At 37.5% G+C, this 25,294-nt stretch overlaps 1 protein-coding gene across 1 annotated transcript in view; it reads right to left on the bottom strand.

Annotated features, from left to right (window-relative positions):
• The window catches only part of LOC100547880 (spectrin beta chain, non-erythrocytic 5), a 66,424-nt gene that overhangs the window by 33,262 nt on the left and 7,868 nt on the right, over nucleotides 1-25,294 (bottom strand). The window contains exons 9-24 of the mRNA XM_019615523.2: nucleotides 24,661-24,800; nucleotides 23,301-23,400; nucleotides 22,370-22,540; nucleotides 22,113-22,277; nucleotides 21,128-21,354; nucleotides 20,146-20,332; nucleotides 19,484-19,684; nucleotides 18,427-18,543; nucleotides 17,079-17,242; nucleotides 15,970-16,102; nucleotides 14,985-15,130; nucleotides 13,875-13,989; nucleotides 11,969-12,079; nucleotides 10,653-10,832; nucleotides 7,879-8,082; nucleotides 6,609-6,758 (exon numbers count right to left, since the gene is read on the bottom strand). Of these exons, the coding sequence (XP_019471068.2) occupies nucleotides 6,609-6,758; nucleotides 7,879-8,082; nucleotides 10,653-10,832; nucleotides 11,969-12,079; nucleotides 13,875-13,989; nucleotides 14,985-15,130; nucleotides 15,970-16,102; nucleotides 17,079-17,242; nucleotides 18,427-18,543; nucleotides 19,484-19,684; nucleotides 20,146-20,332; nucleotides 21,128-21,354; nucleotides 22,113-22,277; nucleotides 22,370-22,540; nucleotides 23,301-23,400; nucleotides 24,661-24,800 (2,511 nt within the window). The remainder of the gene's footprint in view (nucleotides 1-6,608; nucleotides 6,759-7,878; nucleotides 8,083-10,652; nucleotides 10,833-11,968; nucleotides 12,080-13,874; nucleotides 13,990-14,984; nucleotides 15,131-15,969; nucleotides 16,103-17,078; nucleotides 17,243-18,426; nucleotides 18,544-19,483; nucleotides 19,685-20,145; nucleotides 20,333-21,127; nucleotides 21,355-22,112; nucleotides 22,278-22,369; nucleotides 22,541-23,300; nucleotides 23,401-24,660; nucleotides 24,801-25,294) is intronic.

The raw sequence follows: 25,294 nt of genomic DNA on the forward strand, positions 1-25,294 counted from the left end.
CTCAGCTTCATTTAGGAAGGACCAAGAGGCATCTGCCCTGACGACAGAGAACAAAAGTTGCTTTCTGGCTGCCCCAAAAGTCATCCTCAGGTAACAGGAACATGGCAGGAAGCAGACAAGAAAGAATCCACATTGTTCAATTAATGCAATTTAAAACCTGTGTTTGCAAATGTTCCTAAAATGGAATGGAAATCTTCACCACTTTCCTCCCAGAACCAATGTTGACAGCAATAGATGGACACCAGGAGCCTTCTGCATGTCTGTGAGCTGAAGACATTGTATGAGTTGGTATATTTGGCAAAAGGTCTTCAGGGCATACACTTTCTAGGCTGCATGTTTCCTGAGAAGGTCTTAAACCAGATCTTGCCCATGGCTGTTGGTTAGAAAGCAATCCTGAACAGCAAACTGGATTCACTGATAAAGAGAGGTCAGCCCCAATCCCCACAGGATGAAGAGGTGGACCAGCTATACCTGCATCATGTGTTTTGATAAAGATTGTTGGACTTGGGCTCCTTCTAAATTCTCTTACTACTTGGATAGGCATTGCAGTCCAAGGAGTGGCAAGTATCAAGGTGATTTTGGAAACCTTGTGGTGAGCAGGTGTTAGCCCATCACACTGAGTCTTCCCAAACTCTGGCTTTGATGAAGGATGGTTCTGAAAGACAATCAGCTCTGGACTTAAATCCCTGCTTGTGACTTCATTCCCAAGAGAGGTATTTTCTCTTCCAGTCAGTGCAGCTGGGGACAGCCAGATATCTCTGGAGACAGTTTCCTGGGGAAAGCTAGGATACTTAGAGGAAGTCACATGAAATCTTGTGATTTGAAGAGCTGGAGACCCACCTGAAGGGAAGCCTGCTTTTGGTTTCTGGGATCCTGTTGACAGACCAGCTGGAGTTTCAGGCAGCTTTTCTAATTGTGGCATGAGAAGACTTGAATGAAGATGACTGCTTGCATGGGAATCTGCTCGAAAAGGCTTTACTGTCAAGCTGCACGTTGAAATGTATAGCTTCATTGAAGCGTGGAGATCTTGCATTTGGACATTGCACTGGCTACAGCCTTGCTGGAGTGGGAAAGAATCACAAGGTTCCAGAGATGCATGCCGACTTTTGCTGCAGAGTGTTGAAACATCTGGAATAGCAGATAGGTCAACATTCAGACGTGATGTCCAACTTGATGGAGCTTTGCAGGAAAGAACATCAGAGGGCAAAGATACAGCAAACTTCAAACTTCTGTTTTTTTCAGAAGAAAAATGAACACTTTTATCTCTTTCTGAATATTGCTTGTAAGATGCAGGTGTTGACCAAGTCCCAGAACCTCCACATCCATGTCTCTGGGGGTCTCTGGGAGAACTGGACCACCTGGATATCCTATCTGAAAGATCTGCACAGTGACTAGCGTTCCCCAAACCTTTTCTCCGGTCTGTGTGTTCCAGGACGACATCTAGCCTCGAACAGTAAGCTCCAGAAGACACACTGCTTGGTGATGAGCTGGCATTTCCTTGAGCAATCTCTGCAACTGATTGACCAGTGGGAGGATGCATCTTTTGGAAAGGCCTGTCTTGCACAATAGATTCAAAAGGAGGAGGTGGGGTCATTCTGCTGGGAGATAGCATTACTTCCGCAGTAGAGACATAGACAGGTACAGATGAAAGCTTGCAGCGATGGTTCCTGCATGACATTCTGCAGCTTAGTCCTAAACGATGCAAAACCAAAGCCACAGAAACTTGCCTTTCTCCCTCTTTTTAAAACCAACTCCTACTCCTTTTTCCTTTGGTACTGGAAATTTCCATTCTTCTTCCGAAGCAAAGGAATGAGAGGTTAATATGCATTCTTCGGGGAAAAAAAATGGCAAACTAAAAAAATCCACATTCAAAATAAAATAACACAGCTCCTCTAGTACTGCTACCACCACCTATCATGTCTGCAAAGTGATACGAGAGCAGGATGGGCAGAAAGATAAATTACAGAGCACGAGGCTCTGCTCCCCGAGTGTTCTGACAGTGAGACTGCAGACGGAGTAGGAGGGAGCCAAAAATGCTTGCCAGAGACTGTCTGTGTACTTGCTGCTATTTCATTTGTGGAAAAAAAAAAAGGAAAGCAGCTAACCTGAGCAATGCATCTGCTGCTGTGAAAAGTTAGAAAAGAGCAGAATGTGCAGGACATTGATTCTGCTGAAAGCAAAAATGATTTTTTCTTTCTTCTCCGTTTCAGCTGTTGCTTGTCTGCACTCTGAATGGCAAGATCTCAGTTTGCAGGTCTTCGGAGAGTTTCCTACAACAGTTCCAAGCAATGGCACAACTGAATTCATAATTAAAAAAAAATATAAAAGATAGATGTTTGCATAATTTCCTCCACATGTGCTCTATTTTCTTTAGCATAGAACAATCCTAGACTAAATTCTGCAAAAATCCTTCGAAGGTTTAAGTAACTTGGATGTAATATAAGATGCTGGCATGAAGTCAAACCAGTCACACTGGCACAGACAGCGAATGAGAGAGCAGTTCTCAGTAGCAGTTCTTAGTTTAAAACACTCATGTGTTGCCTTCTTTCTTCCTCCGTTCCTCGCTGCTGAGAGAGACTTGGTCTAAAGCATATGAAGTTCTGGGAAAATAGGATTCAATAATTATGGGATGTCAGGACCCTCTTTCTTACAGATGTAAAACAGCGAAATGCGTGTGACTTAAGTATTTCCTTTAGCACTAAAGTCAGAAAAAACAAGGGGTGGAGTCATTGCTTACATTTGTTTGCTTGAGAGGAATTCTTTTTGAATGCATGTTTGATTCTGTCCATTCTGAAAGTAGTAAAGGAGAAAATTCCCACTGGGGAAGTGGTTTGGGAGTCTTCAATAGATGTCTTAGCTGAATAATTTTTGAAAGCACTTTTGAAAGGGATCCTCCTGCCTATCTCCCTAGGGAGAAAATCTGAGTCACTATGCAGCTATATTTTAATTCCAGATAGTAGTAACAGAGCTCCATCCAAACATAACAGATTTCTCTTCCAATTGTTCTTAAATGCAGATAAGTAAAATACAAACAGTGGTTAAGAAACCTCAGTACACTGAGTAGTTACTGATTGATCCAAAGGGCAGATGTTCGCAGCCACAAAAAAACAGCAGTTCTCAGTATTCCTTCCTCAATCAGACCGGAGTTTGGCAGCTCAGGAATAATCTGTTCAAAGACTTTTCACTCAGGAAGATGAGAGAATGAAAGGAATAGAGGATATTCTGGAAATAAAGGAATTCCAGCTGTGGTGGGATTTCACTCAGGCCGAGGTCAATGCATTGCATATTAAGGAAGAAGTAGAATTCAGAAGGCATGCCTTCCTGTTTCTTCATGAATAGCAGCAGATGATCCTCTTCTTGCAATGATTATCTTCATGATCCCATTCCATTAATTCCTTTAAGATACAGTTTAATTCATGTATATGTAGACTCCGGCTTTTCAGGAGCGTAATAGGCTAAATTTGCATCCCTAGTAGATATACTGTAGACTGACACTGCTTTGGACACTGAGGTGAACACCAACATTTCCTGGTCTCAAAGCAGTAAAACTGACTTAAAGTCAGTAAAATGTGATTTAAAATGAGCAAAGAGCAGTGGGACTTTTTAAGTACGGCTGAGACGTGCTTTTATTAATAATCTCTGGCTCTGAGGAAAGCTGATGCTCCTGGGCAGCTTTTTTCTTAATTGTACATTTGTTCAGTGTCAGCTGTGGGTTAAAATCGAGATGAAAATAACAAGAGCATGGAAGAAAATGAATAATTCCTGATAAGAAAGGCATAATTGGTGCATTCAGGAGTGGTGTACATTGAAACTCATCCTGAATGCATCTGATTGTTTGCATCCTTTGATATGAACAAATTCACTATCTCCTCTTCCCAGGTAATAGCATTTTTACACATTTCCTAGGTTAAATTTGAGAGCCAAGCTGTAACAATCTTTTCTAGGTATCACAATAGATTGGGACAGTGTCAGTGAGGGAGGGGACACATGGCTGACTGTGATATTCAGATTACCAGTATAGAAATCCATTGGTGTTTTGAAACTTCCCTGGTAAGATGCAAGTAGATACTTTGTTACTGATTGTGATATCTGAGAAATTTTTCTCAGATTATTCAGAGTATTTGAATCAGTTAATCAGACTATTTTTCTATTTTAAAACAGTAACTGTGAGAGCACGACTGCAATTCTTTTCATGCACAAATCTAACACAAAAGCAACAGTTCTTCAATCAGTTGCAATCTTCTGAGAATTAAATACAAGCTGAAATGAGAAAAATGATCATGATTCTTCCTTTTCATAGCTGGTGTGTTCTTTTCAACCTCAGCATTATTTCTTTCTTTCTTTTAAAATCAGTTGGAGAAAGTGGTGGAGGAAATATATAGAGCATGCAGTGATGATAGTTCCTTTACTCTCTATATCTGCATGTATAGGAACAGTTTGTCATCATGCTTCTGTTTATTTTGTTGCTGTTCTCCATGACTATAAAATAACACCAGTGCAAAGGGATGCTGGAAGAAATGACCCATCTACACCTCATTACTCCACCTTTTGAACACTTTTGAACACAGTGAGAAAAACTTAGGTACCCAGATCCTTGGAAGTTCTTACAAAAAAATACTATTAGAGAAAGATTCTGAGAACAGAACTGCCCTTTATGTCCCTCAAGGTCACAATCTTCATTCTCAGGCTTTGCTTGTGCTGAAGAAAATTGTGACAGATGTAGGCACTGTGTCTGATTCTACCTAGAAAATTTAGCAAGTCCATGATGAAAACCCTTTTTTATTGCAGTCCAGCTCACAGCATATGGCAATGATAAATTCATCTAATAAAGAATTAATACGAACTGCAGTTTACCTGAATAGAATGCACTGGGGGCATAATGAAATCATCAGGAGCAAATGCTTTCATGTAAAAGTAATATAGTCTTTTGAAGCTGGGATTCACAACTCAGGGCAAGAAGAAACACTAGTCCATAGTAGCTATCATAATATTTACCTCTGAGATATGTACAGCAAAGCAGATGCCATGGTCACGGTTGCTCTATATGCTGGCTGATCATATTTCATGATAAAAGAAAAAATACAGTTTCCAAAATTTTTTGGAGTTTGCATTTCCCTGATAATGCTATCCATGTAGGAGTTTAGCATTGGTGTATCATGGCTTGGAAGGCAAATGAAAGAGATGTAATATTTAATTACAAAATGGCAAAATTTGTAACAACTAAACATTTTTACTTGGCAGAATCATGCATTATTTTATTCCAGAAACCTGAAACTAGGTGAAAGTCTCTTGATATCATGTCTCAGCACAAACTGAGTATGTAGGTTTTATTTGCCAATTATGCTACTTGTAGGGAATAACGAAGATTTGCATTTCTCACAAGCAATGAATTAGAGAAGGTTTCAAGCCCATATACCCCAAAGTGTTAAGTATTGGTGCATGGCACAGCTCAGCATCACTTTTTCAAAAGGTTTAGTGCCTGTGGCAAAACACAGGGGGAAACCAGAGTTCAGCACAAATCAAGTACCATTGTTTTGTGCTGCCAGTAGTCTTGGAGAATGAAGAACGATTTTTCCTTAATAGGAAATGATGCTGAAATACAACCTTCTTCAGCTCTGATTCAACCCTTCAGTTTGGCAAATGTCAGCCCATCAATGTGGTTTGCATGCTAACCCTCAGCACAGTTACAGCAATCTATTATTTCATGAATTTGCACATTGCAACTGGGAAGAACACTTGAATTCTTCACTCCCAGTTTTGCAAGACTGAATGTCAGACCTCAGGCTGGAACTGTTTTAGATAGTTCCCACAAATTCAGGAAAATGCAAGAAAGACGAAACACTCTGATATTGGTGAGAAACATACTTCAAGAGCTGAAAATGATAGTACAAAGAATATCCTGGCTTTGCATTTACTACATCAACCCTTTATTTTCATGACACAAGCTCATCTTTCTCTGCTACATGAAAGATAAATGATCATTCCTCCTGGTCAGATTCTTTCATAGATCTCCACACTGTTATCAACTCCCTTGCAAAAAAGAGAAGGCAGCTCCTATTCCTGGACTAATTCACACTGTCAACATCAATTTTCCACTAGTTGCATTTCCCCAGCACTAAACTTCAGCCTGAGGAGATGTTTCCAGCAGCACCTGCAAATCTATTTGTCTTCCTTCAAGCCCTCTTTATTATTCCCCATTTTTCTGCAGCTTACAAAATAGCTTGTCGGTGGTTAAGCAGTCAGTATGCTGAGATCTAACTAAAGCTAACTAATGCTGGACTGTTGTCTCCCTCTTCTGTCAAGGTTCTAATATGTTAACTTTTATATTTATTTGCAATTTTGCAAAAAATATATTTATTTGCAATTATTTTGCTTTGTAGCAAGGTGCAACTTTTAGTTTCTGTTTTCTCCCCATAAGAAAGTGTGAGCCTCTTGGTAAATTGCTAGTCTCCAAGTGACGCTGCAACACAAATAACAATAAAAGTGTGTTGTCTATACACAGACTTAAGGATTTTAAGTTGTAGGTGCATAGTAATGTCCCTTTAGCTTGGAAGAGTTAAAATAATGAAAAAGTCTAACTGCTTATTTCAAGCGTACAATTCACATACCTCCTGTGAGTTCAGGAGCTTGTCCAGGTGATTCCAATCCCTGTAGAACATTTGTTCTTGATGTATTTTGTCCAGCCACTTCTTCTTCTTTTTCCATTCACTGTATACTTTGTCCTTTTCTTCCAGCAGAGCTTGTAGCTTCTGCTGAATCTGAACACAATTTCCAAAAATACGTGTTGGTCATTATACATCATGGACAAGGACATGGTGAGAGGAGAAAGATAATGTGGAGTCTTGGATAAACACCATAAATAGCACCAAAATTATCAAACAAAGTAGAAAAGTTCCAGCACTTATATTAGGGTGGAGAGATAATTAGAACAGTGACTCATCTCGTGTACAGAGGAATGATTGTTATAGCATATATAGCAGTCCAAGCCAAGAGCAAATAAAGGTAACTGTTTCTCAAGTGTACCTTCTGGAATCAATCCCTACTTATGTTATCTTTATTAATAACAGTGAAATTAATAACATTTAAAATTGGGATAGAAGAGATACTTACATAAGTTAATGTCATAACTTATTCTGCTATATTCTGCCAATATGTTTCAATCTTAGATTTCATGTATTTTCAGTTTCCAAACTCTGCATACCTACAGATCTTCTATTACTGATTTTCTCTGCATTCTTCTATAGGCAAAGGATTTTTCAGTCAGGAAGACTGCAAGTTAGTGCGGTTATACATTACAACATTAAATGAATTTTCAGGAAATAGCTTGGTCGGTTGGGAGAATAGAATTCCAGTTTTCTGAATGTACTCAAGAGATGTTATTAAATTGTTGGGGAGAAGTAAACTAGTAGCTACTAGAAGAGAAAAAGGATTAGGAGCTATTTGTCCTGAGTAAACTAGCATTTTGATTTTCATCTTTCACATCTAGGGATTTAATACATTGGCATAATTTCCTGCTAAAGAAAATGCTCCAACTGGTTTTAAACTCTCTGATATGCTTATTTTCTTTTTTTGGTTGACAGGTCTTTGGTTCAACCCATGCAGAGTTATCTGCTCAGAATATACCAGGCTTCTTCAATAAGCCCAGCTTTGCTGCAATGGGCCCTCAGGACATGCTAGCACTCATCTACTGATAAGGTAAGAAATGTTTCTGTGCCCAACCTAGATAACATGCTGAGGCAAACATTGGGCATGCTTATGACTATGTGTGAGTGTATCTATGCATCTATATGATTACAATACTGTGTAGTTCAGAATGATAGTTATACTAGTGTTGAGTAGCTGAATGTGTTCAACTTTGAACTTAAATGTTTCAATTACCTCTTTTGATCTTATTTCCTCATCTTGCAAGAGTGACTGTCCAAGCTGTACAACTTGATTATACTTCTCTTCTTGTGCTTCAATCTCAGCCAGTAGCTGTTGATGCTGGGTAAGTCTCAGGCTGCTAGTAGATATGTCCCGGATAGTCTCCTTGGCTCTCATTTCCCTAATCATTTCTGATGTCCAGGAGAAATAGTCCCACACCTGAAGCCCAAGAAAATGTGAAAGTTAAGGTTACATCTCAAGCTTGGATTATCAGGCAGGAAAATCATATCTTGATCATTCAACAGGTAATAAAATCATAGAAAAGAAAGAAAATATTCAGTTAGGACTTACAGCATTTGTATGAATTTCAACCAGGGAATGTAACATGACTGCAGAATTTTTTATGTACTATATTAAATTATACATGATTTGTAATATCGTGATCTTAATCAGACTGGGTCATACCTCAGCAGTGACAACATGATACTGTTTATCGCTCTTTAGCCCATTATTCCTTAAGTATTTTCTGCATTCTGGGTTAGACAATATATATCACTCTACTTTTCTATACCTTAGCTTTGGCTAATAGAAAATCCATTCAAAAGTCATATAATATACATATTATAAAGTGAAAGAGAGAATCAGAATTTTCAGGTGAAAAACAAAAGGTGCTCACTCTTACCAAGGTGGAAAAGAGGCACGTTACAATTCAGAAATAAATTGTTTACATGTAGTAGGTATGCAGATTTGACTGCCAAAGAAATAGAATTCTGGAAGGAACAAGTGTGTAGCACTAGTTTACTTTCAAAACCTGATGACCAATGAGCAAATCTACAATACCTTAAGATGTCTGAGCATTCAGTTGTAGGAATTATGAGCTAGAAAATTCTTGAAAAAAACCCTGAGAATTATGTTTTGATTGAAGCTGACAGAACTTACGCAAGTAAAATAATTTAACTTTTTTTGTCCACCTTTCTGCACTTGATTTATAGCACCTTTACTTTGGGCATCTCATTTGAATCTTTAACAGGTATTGTGTTCTAATGAGTTACATGGTGAAAAACAGGAACACAAGGAACTGTACAAAAAACTCGAAATTTAATTCAGTTTTGTTATAGTCATGTTTGGATAATCTCATTCAATTCTGAGGTGGTACAAGGCTTTCTGTTTGCTTGGTGTATTTTAGAAGACTGTTACAGAGAGTAAGTGCTGAAGAAAAACGCTTTTTTCCTGCAGAAAGCTAAAAAATAATTTTGTGAATTGTTGCCTACTTTTCCAATGAAGGAAAATAGCCAGTGTTCCATCGTATCCATAGTTTTTTATCTCTGTAATTAAAATTGAGTACAGAAAAAATAGTTTCAGAAAAGAACCATACAGTTGATATTAGTCTGTTCAGGGTTCTGAGAGTTTAAACTCTAAAGCCAAAATACTTTTATCATAAAGCCAGTGAACACAGATATTTAATGATTTCCTGTTGATCACAATCCTTTTAAAGGGGCACATGGAGTACAGTTGTTGATGTAATTTTTGTTTACAGAACCATAATTCATGCACAGTTGCATGTCACTGAGGACACTGACATTGCACTTCGTATAGTGCAAATGTCTGAGACTCCTTAAGATTTAAGCTACACATTTTGAAAAAAAAAACAAACTGTACATCTCAGAATACTTAATGCAATGGAACAAGTCAAAAGCCAACAAGGTATTATTTTTGGACTGGCAATACCAGCAATATTTAAGGATAGACCAGGCATCAGTCTGCACAAAGTTCAGAAGAGCGGTCTTAAACATTTCAGAAACACTGAATATGTCTATGTCTAAATTCTGATTCCTTGATATGGTTTATTGGAAGATTTGGAACCCCCTGCTGTTACTGCATGCTATAGGTTGGGGAGAACCCTGCTCTTCAATTACAGAAAATCGTACTTGGAGGGATGCAGAGAAATACACAGGATGATTATACAGAATTTTCTTTTCACAGAAAGACTTATTGATTTGTTCATTATTTGCTTTTTAACCGATGCAAAACGTCATTAAGAAAAAGCCCCACGTAAGATATCCTAGAAATCTATATTAGCTACTTCTTCATCCCCCCTGGAAGCACAGGAACAATGTTGTCAGCATCCATATAAAAAAAGGATTGTTTATTTTCCCTTTATTATATATAGTATTTGGTAGAAGAGAGCATCTTCGCTGTTTTGTACCTGCCGCTGTAGTACTTGTACCAATAATCTACTAATTTGGAGAAATGTATTACAAGTGATTTCACCGAAAGTATTAACATTAGTATTCCATGGCAAGTTGTATTCCCTCCTGAATTCTGAGATACAGTTATGGGGGGATTGCAGGTAATGATATTATGATGGAATCACTGTTTAAGCAACTCGTAAGGTTTTTGCCATGATCCAGAAAAAAAACATGAGTTGTATTTAATACATTTAATGAAATAAATTAATGGATCAATTACTGCATGCTGAGAGAGAGAGAGATCCAACTTCTGATCCCTATAAATAGGAGCCTGCATCTATTTTTATCAGCGGAAGAATCTTTGAAAATAAATCTATCACTACTGCTGCAAAGTGATGACCATTTCTGAGCTTCCCTTCCTACAGAAGGTAAAAATATCCTTATCCTCTAATACCTTTCTAAATAGCTACAAGCACTTAATCAGTTAATAACACAGATAGCACCTGCAGCAATTCACATCAACCTTTGAAGCTCAGAAGTATACCTATGACTGACAAACATACCCCTGTGTACTAGGCGACAGAAGGTGGAAGTGCTTACTTGTGCCTGAAACTGGTAAAGCTTGTGTGCTTGTTCCAGAAGCTCCTTACGCAGTTGCACTTTAGACTTCAGGGCCTTCCAGTTGGTTGCTATTGCCTGTTGCTTTGCTTTCAGGTCTGATGCCTGCTTGTTTGTGCAACGAGTCAGCACATGATCTGCAGAGCGGATCAGATCCTGCAGCTGTAGGCAGGGAAGAAAGAAGGTAAGAAAGAGAGTCATAGAGATTCAGCTAGTATCAAGAAAATTATGACAAAAACCAGGTTAATTCTAAATCAAGTTACAATGCAAGTAAAATGTTCTGATCCGAGTTTTCTCATGCTAAACAAAAGTATCCCTAATTTCAGATGGAATAACAGTGACATCCAGTGTTTGCTAAGGTTCATCACAACCTATTTTTTTCATTTTTTGTTTCTCATTTTTACCATTCTTACTACACGAACAATGCAAAGAATAGGTGTTATACTTTGTTTTTCCCCAGTGACTATACAGCTTAACTGTGATTGTATTCTATTCATGCACATCTCATGCTCTTCTACCTTTAAAAGAAACAAGGAGCTGGTGGCATCAATTCCAGCATTTTCTGACATAAGGCTAAGATGTAAGGACACTGAAAAGTGATTCTGAGATAGCAAGTTTAGTAATCTCAGTATAACATGTATTGTGTTAACAATACTGTTAAATTAACAAAACAAAGGGATGAAGATAAAACTTATACTGGTTTCTTTGGTCTAGTTAAAGTTATGCAAATCTATCGTGTATTAGGAAGCTTTCTAAGCAATAACTGTTCTCATGAACTGACACTTTCCGTAAATTTGTATAACAAGTCCTTCTCTTCTTTCTCATAGTCCAAATTCAAATCCTCTAAACGTACTGAAATCTCCAGGCTACTGCCCCATCTTTCCTTCTATGATCCTCTGTAGTCAATTAACATGTTTTGTGTTCAACTCAGCCTTTCTACTCATTAAAGAGATTCTGGATTTTTCATCGTAATCATCTGGCATGCTTTGGACTATGTGGTAGACACATCATAAAGCTTGGTGTAATCGTACATTTCAAATAGTGATCAAAAATATCCCTGAGAATCACTTCAATTGTCAGTACTCATTATAATATGTGTCTTATCTGAAAGATTGTAAGTGGCCCGCTTTTATAATTACCTGCAGATGTTGAAAATATTAAAAAGCAGGAAACATGGAGGAAGAGCCTTAGAATATTCCAGGCTTTCATAGAATACATTCATAATACTACATTATTATTACCATCTTGGAAGCTTACATTGTGATTATATATTAAAGATCACAGATTACTTTTGTTACCTGCTGCTCATTTCCAAGGAGCTCATGTTCCAGGGCCACATGATTCCGGAGCTGGGTTTGCACACCTCTCATGTCCTTTGCAACATCATCTGGAATACTTTTAGACTTCTCCTAGCAAGGAGAAAAATCAGAGCAAGCTTTGTTATGCACAACTTACAAGCAAAATACACCAGCAGCCTACTTTAATCATGCTGTGCGTGTATACTGCACAGGTATGGACAATTATTCTTAGTCATTCAACCATGACAAGTAATAGGAAGCCAGAAAATTCTGTCCTAAGCACATCTGTCCTAGTACCTCCTTGGTAAGCATCACAGTGATTAAGCTACTGAATCAGACTGTGAGAGATGAAGGTTTAAGTCTTTCCTTGATCAGACAATAAAAGAACATCTTACAGTTTTGGCAATGTGAATTAATCTTGAATAGCCACTGCAATGACATATAGTGAATTACTGAAGTAGTATTAACAACCACTAGTTTCAGGCCATTTTTTGGAATGCAGATGATCTGTGAATCATCTTTACACAAAGCTTTAGTTATGCGTGTCCAGGAAAGATAAGTTAAGAATGGAAGGAAGAATTACTGTAAAGATGAGACACTCTGAACAATTCTGTCACAAAATAGAAAATTGTCCAAAGTCCAGCTTAGTGAAAAATCAGAAAAGTGTTTCTAATCGTAGAAATACATTTCTGTAATAGATTCACAGGCTCATTTGGGATGCAAACAATACATCTTAGTAAGGAGTTGTATGTTGTAGTAGCCTATGATACGATTGCTCTGGAGTTGGTCATCTAAGAGAGACTTTACATTACTATGTTCCTCTGAGAAAAAGACATTCCCCCTTAGATATCTGTGCAGGAGATAAATGAAGGGATGGACACAGCAAATTGCTCTCCCACTCAGCAATAAAGTTTATTAACAGGAGACAATGCAAGAAGTGTGTACTGTTTAGCTGGGGCAAACCCAGCATAGGAATAAATCAAGAGTTGTCTGTGGAATGTTCTTAAACTGTAACTTGTCATAGCTACAGAATTAACTACTTCATTCTTAAAGTTAAAATATGTGCCAGGTTCTGAAAACCTCAACTGGTATACAGTAGAATATACGACATTTGATTTTCCATTTACATCAGGGAAAGAAAACAGGAATAACATAGGGCAGCCTTTTCATTACAAGCAAATGGAAAAATCTACTACGCTTAACCCAGCAAAGCTCTGTTGCCTTGCAAATAGTGGAAGCCCTGTTGCCTTGCTTTCTATACATATCTGCACTCAGAAAACCACACATCTCAGTACAGCAATGGTTGCTGTAATGTGGTTTCCTTCCAAAAATCCTTTGGGATTTTTAAATAAAACAGAGACCTGAAGAATTTCATTGAGATTTTACCCCTCTCCCATTTTCATACTGGGAGCTTGAAAGTATTGCCACTACCTATCACTAGAAATGAAGAAAATAACTCATTTTTGGCCCAGCTTTTGCACCAGGTTACATAACTACCTGATCCAGGCTTAATTGTCACTGTAAACCACCGGAGAGTTCTCTCTTCAGCACATAAGGCTACAGTGGTGTAGAAAGAAGAAATACAGTATACAGTTTCTTAGGCTTGAAGACTGAATAAAACATTACTACATGCATTACAATATGAGACAACTTAGTTCAGGCCCTAGTCTACTTGTCTTATCCCTAGCTGTACTCAGTTTCACCAATGGTTCTCATAAGGTGAACAGTCAGGTGTTCAAAAATTACCCAGAATTTTTTGGTTTTACTCAGTTTGAGTAATCGTGTGAGATTCTTACTGAGGTATTTTAGAAGACAGCAGTAAGCATACTGAGAATCATAAGAATACTCCCCAAATTAAGCTGAAATGGGAGTTTTCTTTATATAAAATATTTTCAGTGTTTTTTACCTCAATGTGTGCCAGAGCATCTGTCAGATCTTGGTAACACTTGTGAATCACCTCTGCATCTTTCAGCCGCTCACCGCGTAATCTGGTAATTTCTAACAGCTCCTCCCAAGAGTTTCTAAGGAGAAATAGTTAAAAAAAAAAACACAAAAAAACAACACAAAACATGTAAGACATGCAAACTAGTGGTAAAGGAGATTAACAGTCTGAAGAAAGGTTAAGAGCAAAACCTCCTTGTACTTTTTCAGTCCTGCCATTAAATTCTGTTGAAGTGATTCTCTGAGGGGTAGGACATCTGTCACTCTACACTGTCCATACTCTTCTGTCTGCTCAAGACACTTAAATTGTTGCCCATACACGGGCATGCCTCTCCAATAAGTCTTTCAGCTTTTATATGCTGCAGAATTTACAATTAGAAGGGGAGAAATACTGGGAAAAAAGACTCCTGGAGGAAGCATATATAAAGACTCCTGGAGGAAGCATATATATGAAGCTTGAATTTAAAGATGAGTATAACTCTTCATCTACATCAATTTGCCTCCTGAAAAGTGCCACATTTATCTGGACACTAAATTAATGACTAAATTGAGTTCTCCCCTGATTTCCACTGCCAGGATTCTGCACTCTGTCCAGCACTATGACTGGCACAGCAGGATTTGGGGGATTGAATCATTCTCTACTAGTCACTGAGCCTTCTCTTTCAGGCCAGCTTGGACCGGTGCTAGACAAAAGAGGCTCAGAACATCTTAATAGCTGCAGAGCAGTCATGGGATTCAAGCTAAAAAATTAGAAGCAATAATGACTCAACTAAACTCCCAGCTCTATAGCTAGATAACATTTCTCCAAAGGACAAAGGAAGTTCAATTACCTCTGCTTGCAAAGGATCTCTGATGCAATTTGCAAAAAAGCAAATCAGCAAACAGATAATGTGTATATTATAATAGTCTATTTTTAAATGAGGCATGGCAACAGTTCTCTATCAATGAGAAAAACACACATTTTGCAAATAGAGTATTGAGGCACACACCTTACTATTTTCTAAGTTCTTCTTGCTTCCTCCTCGAGAGTAAACTGAAAGGACAAAGCATTACAGAGCCTACACAGGTGTCCTACCTTAGCTCTTTCTGCTTCTGCCGTATTTCACGGGACTCGGAATGACCAGAGTTTAGCAAGTTCTCTGCCAGCTGCTGGCAAGTCATAACTCTTCTCCCAGTTGCTTCCAATTGGTGTCGGAAAGTGTCATACTTAGCACAAAGTTGCTTTTGAAGGGAAAACAACCAAAAAAAAGTTGTTGACAGTTGTTGTACCTTCTTGGTGTCAGAGTGACAAGTAACAAGCTGACTACAAATGGAGATGGAGAAACTGAAGAAGAGGATATCAATGACTGGATTTTACTTCCAAAGACAGTGAAGAACTACAGATTGTTAGCAAAATATGAAATCTGTGATGCAGATACAAGGCAGAAGCATGATTACCGAGGATAGAAACAAACATATATTTTCAATATACAGTGAATTGCAATCATTAAAACATTATATTTTTACTTTAGGAATATAAATCTTTATTGAGTATTATAACTCAATAATGTAGTCTGAGTTTAAAATTTAGGACACAACATAGTTTGAAATAAATGTTAAAAATAAAGATTTGAAATGGCTATTGATTTCTAATGTGCTGATTTTATAATAATTTCTATACCATGTGAAAAGATATGGTTGTAATGTCCCTATACAAGGAATCTTCTTCACAAATGCTGAAGGTAAACCACATTTACATATCTGGCTATAAAAAATAGGTGGGAGATTCTCTTTAAGTATCTGAAAGCTTAAGTATTTTAGCATGCAGCTGCTTCATGCGATTCATGCCCCATGGTAACATGATGCAAAAGTCCAGCAATGCTGCCTGCCTGACATCACTAGTCAATCATTTCTGCCCACCCTCGATCCTTTTCTATTCCTATTTCCCCGTGATTCATGCTTTCAATGTTATGCTTTTCATCTTCATCTTCCAAGTTCTCAGGAACAATCTTTTGGAATCTTTTTACAGTCTGACAGCATACAATTTGGTTGATTTTTGATTGGTTACTCAAAAAACTCACCAATACATGCTCATAATCATTTCCATAGTCTTCAGAGCTGGCTGCTTGTTTTTGCTGAGCCATCCAGTCCTGCAGATCTTCGTATTCTCGTAAGAACTCATGCAAACCAAGAGTCTCGTCCAGCTTCTTTCCTCTGTTGCAGGGAGGAGATAAGAAAATACAATTAGAATAAGGGAGGGTAATTAATAACTTTCTTCTTACTACTCCACCCAGGACTCTCCTCATCAAGATCCACTGTCCTTAATAGAAGAGCTGACTTTATTTCTCAGGACTGGAAATAATGTTTATAAGATGACAGCTGTCAATCAAGTCAGACTCACTGATCGAAGTTTTCAGAAAAGCACAATACCTAGCTGAGCTTTCTCCCTGTTTTGTTTCATTTGTTTGTTTTTAAATGAGAACCTTTTCTGTGTGAATTTTTTGAGGAGGTAAAACCTAAACTGTTCAAATGGGCATTTGTTCTTTCCCAACAACAAGCTAGAAGTATTTAAAAATCCTGGGTAAAAGCAAACTGTCTTGCTGTAACTTGCTACTGTTTTAATAGGAAAAAGGAAGTGAAATAAAAAGTATACGTCTTATTCAAGGACAAAAGCCTTCTTATAGTAGCAATGGCACTGGCCATAAAGATAAGCATAATATCAATTGCTTTCCTTCTTCTATGTAAAAAAGTCATTTTCTAGTAGTTTTCAGTAAGGAAAACTTTCTAAAACAAGGCTTACCGCTCCCTTACCCTTCTAATATCATAGTCCAGATAACAGGAAGAAAAGTCAGAATCTTCGATCTCAAATTGTTTTACAGGAGGATGATGAAGGGTGAAGAGGAAATTTGGTGGCTTTGAATTCCTTCAGCAAAATGTAGAGGCTTCATGTAGCAATAATAAAATGCCCATAGGTGCACAGAATTCAAATACAGAAACAAGCAATTTCCTAAATACAATTAAAAATAGGGGACATGGCGGATGTGATAAAAATTGTAGTGAGGTAACTGGAGATGCCTTTGACTGATTTATTCGAGTCAAAGCATAGTCAGCTAGGCTTTGGATCAAACATAATATCCACAGGGCTATTTAGACTAGAGTCAGCTAAGATAGATATTTTTCTAGTTCATACCTTTTTGCTGCTAGTTCCTGCAACTCACGGAGTCTTGAGTGAACTTGTTCCCTTGGTGCATCAACCTCAACATACTGGATGGAACCCACGGCTGGAAGATTTTGGACACTTTCATTTAATTCTTTAATCAGATCTTGGTAAACAGCAATCTCATGCTCCAGCACCTGTCAAAGAAAAGAGCAGAATGAGAGCAGATTTTCCAAGACTTTCACTGTTTCAACTTTTGCGCCAGACTACATTGGAATTAATGGAGATATTAAAAGAAGAGAAAAGGTTTCTGGAAGCATGTGATATTTCCAGGACTTGATCAGTTTCAGGCTATTTTCTCTTTTTTTTTTTTTGAAAGCTACATATATAATATCAAACAAGTTAGTTAGATGAATTAGAAATTTTAGTTAATCAGAGATAAGTATTCCTGGAATAATACACAATATTTATCTTTGATTCTAGGAAAAACATAAAACTTCTTCATGCATCTGTTGAGACTGAAAAACAGATATCAGATCATATTTTTGGCCTCAGAAAATAAGATGAGAACATTCCTCATTCTCCTATTTTGCCAAATTAATTTTTTTTTCAACCAGAGTAGCAAACCACATCCACCTCTTCTGTCTGTCTAGTCATATGTGGACATATGTTGATTTGAACTATCTTCTAGATGATTGAACACATAAGTATCAAGGAAGCAGAACATTTTTAAAAAGAAAGGCAGATCAAAAGATTCTGCCAGTGCACAGAATTTGAGGAGAGATTCCTTGACTTCCTCTGCTACTCTCAGATAGATGAAGTAGAAAAAAGAATTGAGTGATTTAAGAGCAGGACAGAAGAAATATTTTTTCTACCTACAAATCTAAATAATAATCTCAAAGTTGCTGGTTTGTGTGAACAGCATCAAACTCAAGACTCTGCTGCCATGGGAGCTACAGATTCACTGAGGCTTAAGCTTTCCTAAGTGGTTAAAAGGACTCCCAGTGATGAACAGAAAACCTCTGACTTTTTATAGTTTCAAAATCTTGCCTCTCAAATATGTTTTCATGCTAAGAATATTTGTAGAAGCCAATCAAGACCATTACAGATGTTAGAGTGCATGGTGTTAGTCACTAAGGTGTACTTCTTGCAGCCTGATATATTACACCCATTACTCTCAGACTCAGAGCACGACATGCAAACAAAGAAGATCCTAGCTTTGTTAAAAAAAATTGCTGATGGATTCATAAATTCAAATATTAAGGCAGTCATTCCTTCCTGAAGCAACATAGCAACTCAATTCCTTAACTTAATCACAGATGCAAACTTTGAATATCTTTTATTTAATTTTTCAAGAATTACTACAAAGTTTCTGAAATACCTTATGTTTCTTGAGGAGTTTCAGTGTTCCATCTTCATCCTTACCATAGTCCTTGCTCATCACAAGTGGACGCTTTTCTGCTATCCAAGCCTCCAGGTCTGAAGTATTCATTAGAAACTATCAGTTAAAGAAAAAGCAAAATAATGTCTGTATCAACTTCCATAATACTCATGTAATTCTTTTGACCTAATATATTTGAACCAAAGGGTGCATTATAAGGTCTACTGTAATATCACACTGAAAAACTAATAAGGACGATTTAATCCTAAGGACTACTATTCCACATGACTAGACTAAGTGGCAGGAATCTTAGAAGAAGCTGGGTGTGTTTCCTTATAAGAAACAAACCCAAGGGAGACTTCATTAGCTTTGCCAATCCCTGAAAAAAATGCTTTCTAAATGGCGTTTAATTTATAGAATCCTTATATAAATTTGAACATACTATGAGGATTTTATACATACTGTTGCTTTTTCAAATCACATGAAGGAGGACACAGATTTAAGACATCAGTGCAAAATAACTGAGGTCTTATTCAAGCACCAAAGCTCTGGTGATAAATTTCTGAGGAATTCAAACCACCTATAAAGATTAGGCTTCATACGGCATGGACAGCTGTTTACACAGTGGAGGAAACAAGATCCACATGATTAAATTTTCCACTGAACATACTTTAAGTGAACCTATGAGCATTGTGCAAATATTGTTATGTCTAAAAATCTACCTATGTCATCTGAGTAATTGCACTCTAAATGATCCACTAAAGACTCAATACATTTGGATTATCCAGATTCATATTTGCCTGTAATTTTTTTCTAAGTGGGCTAACATTATGTTCCATTATCTTGTTGAAGTAATAGGGTCAAAAGTCCTAACTTGCTTTTAGTGGAATGGCTTGATCAGTCTCTCAGTATTATTTTGTTGAGTCTGGCTCCATGAGTCTGAGCTGAAGTGGATTCCAAGACTATTAAAGAGAGAGATTTAAGCTGTTCTGTTGTTCACTTAAAATCTTTGATCCTCTTTTTTGCCTGAAAAAGCTAGTATGGGAGAAATTTGTACCTCTTGGAAACCAACTGAGTGCTGCAGCTGCTTCATCCTTTCTTCACAAGCTTTCTCCAGGCCCTGCCAGGCAGTCACAAGCTCCTGGCATTTTTCACTTATTTTCTGTGCTGATGGGTGCTGGCTTTCAATCATTGTCCTTCCTTTATCCAGGACCCGCTGGACTTGCTGTTTGTGGGCATTCACTTCTGCCTGAAATTCCTATGGATGAGAAAAAAGAAAAATGAGGAAGAAAGGAAGGATATGTGAAGATAAAGAAGTGCAGTAAATATAGAACTAAGATAGTATGAGAACATGAGTCAAAATATTTTACCCAGACCACTGCACAAAGCAAAAACTTAATTTTTCTATTTAATATGAAGTACATCAGCTTTTATCCACTTCTAATGGGAAGAGCTATAACCTTTCTCAGAATAAGAGTATTGTAAAACATAGAAAATTTTGCAGCTCCTACAGGAATTCCTTGTTTGCCCTGGAAATCACAGTACTCTGCTCACTTGTCTCAGTGTGCTGGAATCATATTTCAATTAGTGTTGCACTATATTTTGCTTGTAACAGCCTCCCTGGAGGTAAAGGAGAATTATGCAGGTACTGGTTTGCAGGTTGTGGTGATGTGCAGTGTGCCAACAAGCTATCATATAAACTTGATAGAAAGGAGATACCTTGTGCTTTTGCAACAAACTTTGAGCTACATCCAAAGACTTCCCACAGTTGGTGGAATTGGCAATAGGCAATCGCTCATTAATCCAGTTCAGCTCCATGTCATGGTAATGGTAGAACTCATAAAGATCCACTGCAGCTTCCAGCAGCTTACGCCTCTCACCAAGAGGTGCTTGCAAAGACTCAAACCTAGAGATTATCCATTAAAACAAACACGTTAAACAAAGCTTTATCCCAATCCTGCCAAGGGAATTAGTCTATGGCATCACAATCATGATTACAGAACACTGGATACTTCTGTGCAATCAAAATTCAAAGGTTAGTGTTGGCTGTATATGCAAGAACTCCAGAAGGTTACTGAAGGCAAGTATGGAAGGGATGTGAGCAGGCCATGGAAAATGGGAATAGAGCTTTATGAAGCTGTGATTCTCACGACAAGCCTTGGTCATAATACAGCCTGGCACAGGTCATGCCTGCTGCAATAGATAGTGCCACTTTTCAATTAATAACTGATGTAAACCTACATCGAAAGGAGAATACAGTGTTACACTATCCATGCCTCACTTTCCAGCCATTTAAATAATGCTGCTTGGAAGAAAGAGAATTTCAGTCAACTTTTAATTTAGACTAAAAACAATAAATGCAAGAAGAGGAGAAAAAACAGCTTTTCACTTTTTAAGACAAAGGCTTGTCCTGTGATGTTTTAAGGAAGTTAGTCGCTACTGAATATTGACCACTGCACATTTTAGCAAGCAACTGGATAACCTATGGGTAACCAAAGGACCAGAGTAGGAGTGCAGCAGGCAAGGAGCAAATTCCAGTAATAGATGCTGAAGTCTATCACTCAGCAGCTGTGCAGGTACAGAACAAAGAACAGCTGTAGCACAACTAACAGGATAAATCATTCCTGAATATGGGTCCAAAGTGGAACAAAAAATGTGATATGACATAAGGAGTGGAAATAAAAAGAGAGTGATACCTCACCTTTTTAGATATTTTTGTGTTTCATCCAGAATTCTCTGGGAGTCAAAGTGATTGGCGGCCATTTTCATTGCATGAGACACAATAGAGTTCATTTTCTCTGCCAGCTCGTGTGTCTCATTTTCCAGCTGTCTGTGCTGCTTGAGTAGATCACGGCTGGAGCGCAAATCATGGCCTGTCTCTGCTTCCTGAAGAACCTTCTCGATTTTCTCTATCTTCTTTTTGGCATCCTATAGGGGAAAGATTACTGCATGCTCCTACTGACCTTGAAACATTTTCTTTCACTGAGCTCCTCTCAAGACAGCTTCTTGGATACAATGTTTAAACCCCTTTTTTTTTTTGGTAACACCATGGCCAGGTGCCTTTAAGAGGCATCTCCTGGGAATATTTTACTTTGCTCTCCATTTCAGTGTACTTTTCCTTCTGAGCTACTAAAGTACATGACTACAAAATCATCTCTTCGAACTATCTTCAGATACAAATAAATCTCCAATGGCTTCAAAGTTTAGCATTTAAATTCAATACAACAGCAGTTTAATTAAACATTAATACCTGGAAACAGCTTCAGAGCATATTTTTCCTCTCACAAAATTTGCCTGAATTACTTTTTGAATATAATGCTGTGCCTCAAACCTCTATACTGACTCTAAGCTGGTATGTGTTTTTGTACAATCTTGAACCCTGCAGAGAAATTTGATCGGTTTCTTAGTCTGAGATAATCAGATGTAGTGCTGAGCTTGAGTTCAGTAGCATTGCATCTTGGTGCTGGCACTGTTATCCTCCTTATAGCTTTAGAGTGAGCTTAGTTAACTTTACACTGGCTTTTCTCTCCTGAGATTGTAGAAAGTGATCTGCCTTGTGTCCAGACACCTTAAAACATGCTTTTACGTGCAGAGTGTTCAGCTCTTTTTTTCAAGGAACATTTTTTAACAACAGAGTAACCAGGTTCCTGTGCTAGCCCTCCTCTCTGCACCCACCACCTCCTGACCTGCAGCAGTTCCATGAGCTGTTCTTGCTGCCCGGCTTGTCTTAGCTTGTCACCTCGCTCTATCATCTTCCCATACAGTTCCTTCCACTTCTTCTCTAGCTCTGACATCTTCTTTTGGATAGAAGCCGCAGCATAATGGTTATCTTGAATCAGCTGATTTCCTTTCTGGAAAAACACAGCACAACACATTTTTGTATTAGATGAAGGTCATGAAGTTTGGGGCCAGGTGGAACATTTTGTTTCAAAAATGTCTTTACCTTTATCAGTGTTGCAAAGTGCTTCTCATTAGCCATCATTTCCTTCTCAGCGGCCTCATGCCACTTCAGTTTGCGTAGAACATTTGTTGGATCACGATAGGATTCATCAGATGCAATCTTGTATTTCTCTTCCATCCATATCAAAAGCTCAGCAGCATCACGGTTGAACTCCTTACAGAGACATAGGATTAAACAGATTAAAATTCTGGTTTGGCATGGATTTTCAGTGCATCCTTGCCACCAGTATGAAGTCCTGATTTTTTTCTAAGAGTTAGGAGAAGTATTATATTCTCATATGAAAGTTGTTCTGTATAATCAACACTTTTAAGACACTTTTAATATCATTCCCTAAGAAGATGAATGAGCTTCATTCCATCTGCAAGGGTAATCTAATTTCTGAAGAGTCTCTTCAAATACTAGTATTGTCCCTTCCAGGATAAGGAAATGAACTTTCATTAAAACTTCTGCAAGAAGATCTAAGCTACTTGTTTCATTATGTTGGCAGCCCATTACAAATTAAGCTAAATGCACTGTAGATTTTAAAACATTTTTAAAAAGTGTTAACATAAAAGCTAGAATGTATAAGGTATTCTCCCTAATTATGTTAATCTAGAGTGAAAGGTTAATTTGTGCCAAATGATTAACACTCAGAAAAATAGTAATGAGCAGAATAAACATATCCAGTAGACAAAACTTTCTGTTGATATTTTTCATTTGATCTCTGAATTTTTGGCTTTTAATTTTGCTATGGTTATAGTTTAGTAAGATCTAACCCTTACACATCACTTTCTCCTTGGAAAGTGACATTTTCTGTCTCATAGCCAAAGGGAAAGTGGAAAGTGAGCTGCAGTAAAAATGTGTCCCATACAAAAACAAACAGTAAGCTTACTTCACACATGCTTGACTAAATCTACACATTCAGTCATTTTACCTGCAGCTGCAGGGAATCCAACAACCTCTGTTTCCTCTTGGAATTGCTTTCTATCAGCCGTTCCCATCTTTGCCGGAGTGTAGCCATTCTCTCTTTAATACTAGCAATAAAAGAGTAAGTTCAATGTTGTAATGTTCATATGGGTCCATGATTCTTTTGTACACATTAGTATAATATGATTGCAATTTAGTTCACGCATTTGTTGGTGGATGTTGAGGACAGCCCTGTCCTATGACCTTGTGCGGCTAATCTGAAAACCATATACTGCTTTCCAGCTACCTTAGATTTTCTTTTTCTATAGCTATGTTCCATTAGTGAATTGCAATCATGTATGTTTGACTAAAACACCTAGGACTTTATTCTACCCAAATATTCTACATAAATAGTAATTTTATCTGTGATAGAAGTGCAGTGAGGCTCTGGAATAGCCCTGTATTGATAGTATAGCTGGCAAGATACCTGGTTTTAAGAGTAGTTTTATGGATTTGTGGAGGAAATTTTTGAGATGTTATCATTTGTAACAACAAATGATGGACTATTTGACCCAAGATGTCCATTCTGAACCTATATTTCTGATTTTTATTTATGCAGAGGTCCTCTTACTAGACTTCAGTGAATTTATAAATGACTCTTCAGCTTCAGTACAATGTGAAGCTGCTCCTGATGTGTTATTATTTCCTAACGAAGTTTTAAATAACTTTTTAACAGCAAATATATTAGTTCTAATACATGATACTGGTAAGTGAGAGAAAATTTTAATTACGCAGACATTCAATGTATTGATTAATGTATTTATGTTAAAAAGGTTTTAATACTACTAGTTTATAATAAAAGGCTGATTATTCTAGTGTTCTGTAAAATGCCACTTTTAACCTAACTCATTAGACTCACTTGTCCTGAGAGCATAGGATGTTTGTTTCTTTCTGCAAAATACCCTTTTCCCTGCCCTAATTCAGGAGATCACAGCCTGGAATCATATCACGTTTTGGGCTGGAAGATCACCTGGTTCCAACTCCCTCCCAGGGATACGTCCCACTAGACCAGGTTGCTTAAAAACCCTTCTATCCTGACCTTGAACACCTCCAAGGGTGGAGCACTGACGACTTTTCTAGGCAATCTGTACCAGTGCTTCACCACCCTCATTGTAAAGAATTGCTTCCTGGTACGTAATCTAAATCTACCTTCTTTTCTACTTTGAATCTGTTGCCCTTTATTATTAGAGATCAACTGAATCCTGCCTCAGAAAAAAGATTTTAATGTTGATCCAATCGTTTATTAACGCTAAGTGCTTCCAGTGGAATTTCTGTTTTTTCTATACCTCTCCCTTTGAACAAAAAGAAGGGAGGGAGTCTGGACTTACATGTGTGATGCAAAGTGCCCACTTTCTATCAGGTCTGCCCCATTTTCATTAAATGTTTCAATTCGTCTCTTTAGCACCATTAGCAGTTGTTCAAATTCCTGATGTTGCTTCTGCAGGCTTCGAACAGCATCTACATGATCCTGCATTTAAGAAAGAAAATTTGATCAAGTTTTTTATTGGCTGTATGCTTCTCCTGTAGCAATGAAAAAAATACTCGTCCTTACTTTCCCTCTTCTCTTTCAGAGATAGATACACCATATATTTAGCAATAAAATTATGTATAATACACTGTGTGTATATATAGCCTATAAATAAGCAATAGATATGCTTAGGCTTGAGACATATCTGTTTAATCTGTAATATGTTTGTTCCTACATTATGGTTCCATTTCCACTTTTTAAGAAAATCTGTATTTGCATCTAGTATATCCATAATTAAGCACATCTTTATTCCATTTAGTTAGTCCCAAAATAACAAACTCTTTCAACTGAAAATATAAAAGGTATCTTCATCCTTCAATGATCTCGTGAATATTGTCTACATTTGTTGTTTGTTTGTTTTTTTCCCTTTCATTGCTTTAACATTTTTTAAATACTCAATGAAAAAAAAAAAGAAGAATTTATTTAAACTCAGG

Source organism: Meleagris gallopavo, chromosome 5, assembly GCF_000146605.3.
Source record: "Meleagris gallopavo isolate NT-WF06-2002-E0010 breed Aviagen turkey brand Nicholas breeding stock chromosome 5, Turkey_5.1, whole genome shotgun sequence".
NCBI classification, from domain to species: domain Eukaryota; kingdom Metazoa; phylum Chordata; class Aves; order Galliformes; family Phasianidae; genus Meleagris; species Meleagris gallopavo.